Below are 6,448 nucleotides of genomic sequence, written 5' to 3'. Positions count from 1 at the left end.
GTTGGCCTTTGTTTTTGCATAGATGCCCTTTATTATGTTGAGAAATTTCCCTTCTATACCTATTTTATTGAGAGTTTTTATCAGGAATGGGTGTTGGAGTTTGTCAAATGCCTTTTCTGCGTCAGTTGAGATGGTCATGTGATTCTTTTCTTTCCTTTTATTTATGTGGTGGATTACATTGATAGATTTTCTACTGTTGAACCATCCTTGCATTCCTGGTATGAATCCTACTTGGTCGTGGTGTATTATTTTTTTGATATGATGCTGAATTGTATTGGATAGAATTTTGTTGAGAATTTTTGCATCGGTATTCATGAGAGATATTGGTCTGTAATTTTCTTTTTTTGTGACATCTTTTCCTGGTTTTGGTATCAGCGTTATGCTGGCTTCGTAGAATGAATTTGGAAGTGTTTCTTCGTCTTCTATCCTCTGAAATAGCTTTAGTTGTACTGGTACAAGTTCTTCATCAAAGATATTTTTTTTCTTGATCCTTTATCATAGTGGTGTCATGCAGTATTTGTCCTTTTGTGACTGACCTATTTCACCCAGCATTTCACCCTCCAGATTCATCCATGTAGTGAGATGTAAGAAACAGAGAGTACTCTTAAGCAGAAATTGAAATCTTTTTTGTATTAGGATTTTTCCTTTTGAGAGCCAATAAGGAGACTCATAAAGCAGTATTTCCTTTAGAAGCATATAGTTACTTTACGGATTATTTTGGAAAGTACTTAAGTATATAATAGATATAAATTTGGATATTAAAACAATGGTAAATGTATTCCATTGTGTGTGTGTTTAGCTGTGATAGATCAATTATAATAATTCAGAAAAATTGTTAGAAGGTATATGTTTTTTAATTACATTTATTTTTGTTTGAATGTTGCAGTGTCTAAAAATGACTACAAAACGAAGTTTATTTGTGCGGCTGGTACCATGTCGTTGTCTTCGAGGGGAAGAGGAGACAGTAACTACTCTGGATTATTCTCATAGCAGTTTGGAACAGGTTCCCAAAGAGATTTTTACTTTTGAAAAAACCCTGGAGGAGCTCTATTTAGATGCTAATCAGATTGAAGAGCTTCCAAAGGTATGTTAATACGATCTTTCAAAAATTACCTTTAGTCATTTTTATGTCGATTTTAGAATAGAAATGTGATATTATTAGTGTTGCCATAATGCTGTCTATATTTGTGTGTTGTTTTGATTTCTTAAATTTTATCTTAGGGTATCACTACAATTCAAATTTTTTAAATAGATTTTTAAAAAAGTTTACTTCTTGGAGTTAATTGCATGAGTACTTGTGCAAATTATTTAGAATTTTGTATTTAACTCCAATTGTGTTATTGCCACTAGGGTAAAGAGACCACATGATCTGCAGCTACTAGACTTAACTAGACAAAGAAGTGAAATTAATCTTACCTTTTCCTAGTTTTTATAAGACATAATAGTAGCTGGTTGTTATTGTTAGTGCCATCAGGTTGGTTTCCAACTCATGGTTACCCTGTGCATAACAGAATGAAGTGCTGCCCAGTTCTTCACCATCCCCAGGACTGGTTGCAGATTGGTCTGTTGTGATCCACAGAGTTTTCATTGACTGATTTTCAGAAGTAGATTGCCAGACTTTTCTTTCTAGTCTTGTTGCAAAGTTCGTTGTTGTTAGGCGCCATCGAGTCAGTTCTGACTTAGAGTGACTTCGTATACAACAGAATGAAACACTACCCAGTCCTGTGCCACTCTCAGTTGTTGCTATGCTTGAGCCCATTGTGGCAGCCACTGTGGCGGTTCATCTTTTTGAGGGTCTTCCTCTTTTTGTTTAACCGTTTACCAAGCATGATGTCCTCCAGGGCCTAGTCCCTCCTGATAACATGTCCATAGTCAGTGAGATGAAGTCTCCCCATTCTTGCTTTTAAGGAACGTTCTGGCTGTACTTCTTCCAAGACAGATTTGTTCGTTCTTTTGGCAGTCTCTGATACATTCAGTATTCTTTGCCAACACCATAATTCATAGGCATCAATTCTTCTTTCTTCCTTATTCATTGTCCAGCTTTCACATGCATATGAGGTGATTGAAAATACCGTGGCTCAGGTCAGGCACACCTTAGTCCTCAGTGTGACATCTTTGCTTTTTAACACTTTCAAGAGGTCTTTTGCAGCCAATTTGCCAAGTGTAATACGTGTTTTGATTTTTTGACTGCTGTGTCCGTGGGTGTTGATGGTGAATCCGAGTAAAATGAAATCCTTGACAACTTCAGTCTTTTTTCCGTTTATCATGATGTTGATTATTGGTCCATTGGGAGGATTTTTGCTTTCTTTATGCTGAGGTGCAGTCCATACTGAAGGTTGTAGTCTTTGATTTCATCAGTAAGTGCTTCAAGTCCTCCTTGCGTTCAGCAAGTAAGGTTGTGTCATCTGCATATTGCAGGTTGTTAACGAGTCTTCCGCCAATCCTGATGCCATGTTCTTCTTCATCTTGTCCAGCTTCTTAGATTATTTGCTCAGCATACAGATTGAATAAGTATGGTGAAAGGATACAAACCTGACACACATCTTTGCTGACTGTACTACACAGTATTCCCTCATTCTGTTAGAACAACTGCCTCTTGGTTTATGTACAGGTTCCTCATAAGCACAGTTAAGTGTTCTAGGATTCCCATTCTTCGCAGTGTTATCCATAATTTGTTATGATCCACATGGTTGAATGCCTTTGCATGATTAACAAAACACAGGTAAACATCTTTTCTGGTATTCTCTGCTTTCAGCTAAGATCCATCTCACACTAGCAGTGATATTCCGCATTCCTCATCCTTTTCTGAATCTGGCTTAAATATCTGAAATTTTCCTGTCGATATACTGCTGCAGAATTCTACTTACATGTGATATTAATGATATTGTTCGATAATTTTTGCATTCTGTTGAATCACCTTTCTTTGGAATGGCCACAAATACGGATTTATTCCAGTGGTTGGCCAGGTAGTTGTCTTCCAGATTTCTTGTCATATGTGAGTGAGCACTTCCAGTGTTGCATCTGTTTGTTGAAACATCTCAGTTGGTATTCTGTCAATTCCTGAACCTTGTTACTCGCCAGTGCTTTCAGTGCAGCTTAGACTTCTTCCTTCAGTGCCATTGGTTCTTGAGCATATGCTACCTCCTGTGTAGTTCAGTATTTTCCCCATAGACTCTTTCAGTATTGCAACTCAAGCCTTGCATTTTTTCTTCAGTTCTTTCAGCTTGAAAAATTCCAAGTGTGTTCTTCCCTTTTTGTTTTCTAACTCCAGATCTTTGCTCATTTCATTATAATACTTTACTTTGTCTTCTCAAGCTGCCCTTTGGAATCTTTTGTTCAACTCTTTTACTTCATCATCTCTTCTGTTCACTTTAGCTGGCTTCAGAGTCCTTCTGACATCCATTTTGGTTTTCTTTCGTGTCTTTTTAATGACCTCTTGTTTTCTTTATGAATGATGTCCTTGATGTTATTCCACAACTTGTCTAGTCCTCGGTCATTAGCGTTCAGCGCATCAAATCAGTTCTTGAGATGGTCTCTAAATTCAGATGGCATATACTCAAGGTCGTACTTTAGCTCTTGTGGACTTGTTTAATTTTCTTCAGCTTCAGCTTGAACTTGCATGTGAGCAATTAATGGTCGGTTCTGCAGTTGGCCACTAGCCTTGTTCTGACTGATGATGCTGAGCTTTTCCATTGTCTCTTTCCACAAATGTAATCGATTTGTTTCCTGTGTAATTCCATCTGGTGAGGTCCACATGTATAGTCCCATTAATGTTGTTGAAAAAAGGTATTTGCAATGAAGAAATTGTTGGTCTTGCAAAATTCTATCATGAGATCTCCAGCATTGTTTCTATCACCAAGGCTGTATTTTCCAACTACTGATCCTTCTTTATTTCCAACTTTTGCATTCCAATCACCAGTAATTATGAGTGGATCTTGATTGCATGTTTGATCAATTTTAGACTGCAGAAGTTGGTAAAAATCCTCAATTTCTTCAGCTTTCGCCTTAGTGGTTGATGCATAAATTTGAATAATAGTCACGTTAACTCGTAGGCATACATATGAATATTATCCTGTCATTGACAGTGTTGTACTTCAGGATAGCTCTTGAATGTTCTTTTTGATGGTGAGTGTGATAGTATTTCTCTTTAGTTTGTCATTCCCAGCACAGTAGACCATAGGTTTGTCCAATTCAAAATGGCTACTACCAGTCTATTTCAGCTTAATTCTTAGCTGGGATAAATTAGTCTACTTTAAGAATTAAAATTCATTTCTTTAACTTTACCACAGAACTTTTTCTTGCCATGTATATTTTTTAAGAATATGATTCTTTTACTGTATTTAAGAGAAAATTTATGGACTGAATATTCCAATGATGGGTAGCTATTAAAAGCTGTGTTTTTCTATTTTTAAGTGAAGAACTAAGAGAGTTACATAAGGCCATTTCATAGATATATCTTGTTCTTTATTTGTGACATTCAAACTCGTTAATAGATTATTCTAAGAGTGATTTTTAAGAACAACTGTCTGAAGTTCACATTCTTAGCTTATAAAAACTTTGAAAATACTTTCTGAATCATATGGTCTGGCTTTTAGGTGTTACTGAGGACCAGTTTAGGGAAATAAAATGACAGTTGTAATGTGTAATGATTATCAACAGTGTGATAAAATGATGAAAAATCCTTACAGCTGTTAAGTGGCAAGAAAAATTAGATAGTCTTCACTTTTTCCAGTATAATATTCCATTTAGTCTACTGTTTAGTGTTCCACATACGTAGTCTGTTTTTCAAAAAGCCATGAAGATTTCAAAATTCCTTTCATCCCAAAGAGTCTGTAAATATGAAAGAAAAAGCATTATAGTTTAATTGTTAAATTAAGTAATTGAAGCGTTTTCAAAACTATTACTTTGGAATATTGCTTTATGCTTTTAATGTATGTTCTCTTTGGTAATGCATATTTGCCATTAGGGCTTATGCTTGTGTTATATAACAAGATAACATGGGGTATTGTGATAAGATTGAAACATCTCAAAAAGTTTACTTATTTGGACATGGTGTATTTTAAATTAAAATTGAAGACCTAAACTTTTGATTGCAAATGAAGGTTCCATAAATTTCTCTTTGGGCTTTTTAGGAGTAGTAACCTGTTTTAGTAGCTGTCTAAAGGGTCTTCAGTATTATTGTATTGGGTTTTATATTCTGATAACTTGTTGGTCCAGTGTATTAAATGTTCTACCTAATGTATAAAACTGGATTTAATTTTTAAGCAGTCTTAACTTGTTATAAGGTTAACATGACTGTACTTCTCTACACTTACAAATTTGAGACAATTAAATAATGACTTAATTAATATACCTACATAATCTCAATTGTGCTAAAGTAATATGTGTAGATCAAACGCTGAAAAGAAATCCAAAATATTAACAATCACTTCTCTGTGGGTATATGTCATAAATATATAATACATTCCCCCATACTTATGAAATTCTCCGCAGTGAACATGTTTTAAAAAATAATTTGTACTGGGAAAGATTTATATACCTTAAAATTATTTTGTTGAAATTTTGAAGAAGTGAATATATTGGAGAAATTTGTGGGTTGACTACATCCTTTTTTTGCTGGTTGTACTTTTAGCTGTTTAAGTTTTCTTTTCTGTATGTATATTAAGTGTAAAAAGTAGCTGTCTATATCTGAAATAGGCAAGGTTCTGAAAGGTTGCCACTTTTCATAACATACTTTATTTATACCCTTTTCTATTGATGTACAATTATGTAATTGATGATAAAGTGTCCATTTAGTTATCACATCATAATTTTGTTGTTAAACACTGTCTTAGTCATCTAGTGCTGCTATAACAGAAATACCACAAAATGGATGGCATTAACAAAGAGAAGTTTATTCTGTCACTGTCTAGTATGCTACAAAGTCCAAATTCAGGGCATCAGCTCCAGGGAAAGGCTTTTTCTGTTAGCTCTGGAGGAATGTCCTTGTCCTCAGTCTTCCCTTGGTCTGGGAGCATCTCGGCACAGGAACCTCGGGTCCAGAGGATGCGCTCTGCTTCTGGCGCTGCTTTCTTGGTGGTGTGAGGTCCTCAACTCTCTGCTTGCTTCCTGTTGCTTTTATCTCTTGTAAGATAAAAGATGGTGCAGGCCACACCTCAGGGAAACTCCCTTTACATTGGATCAGGGATATGACCTGAGTAAGGGTGTTACAATCCCACTCGAATCCTCTTTAACATAAAATTACAATCACAAAATGGAGGACAACCACACTATACGGGGAATCATGGCCCAGCCAAATTGATAAGCACTTTTTAAAAAAATTTTTTTTATTGTACTTCAGGTGAAGGTTTACAGAACAAATGGATTCTCATGGAACAGTAGTATACATACTGTTTTATGACATTAGTTAAAAACCCCACGACATATCAACCCTCTCCCTTCTTGACCT

The 6,448-nt window shown here is 35.5% G+C and overlaps 1 protein-coding gene across 11 annotated transcripts in view; it reads left to right on the top strand.

Moving 5' to 3' along the window:
- The window catches only part of ERBIN (erbb2 interacting protein), a 180,960-nt gene that overhangs the window by 61,835 nt on the left and 112,677 nt on the right, over positions 1-6,448 (top strand). For all 11 annotated transcript variants that reach the window (XM_023729587.1, XM_023729588.1, XM_023729589.1 and 8 more), the window contains one exon: positions 887-1,084. In XM_023729587.1, coding sequence (XP_023585355.1) covers positions 896-1,084 — 189 coding nt within the window. In that variant the 5' untranslated portion in view covers positions 887-895. The remainder of the gene's footprint in view (positions 1-886; positions 1,085-6,448) is intronic.

The sequence above is a fragment of the Trichechus manatus genome, unplaced genomic scaffold (genome assembly GCF_000243295.1).
Source record: "Trichechus manatus latirostris isolate Lorelei unplaced genomic scaffold, TriManLat1.0 scaffold00029, whole genome shotgun sequence".
Classification (NCBI taxonomy): Eukaryota; Metazoa; Chordata; class Mammalia; order Sirenia; family Trichechidae; genus Trichechus; species Trichechus manatus.
Note: the sequence above shows the minus strand (reverse complement) of the source record. Positions and strands in the feature narration are given on the sequence as shown.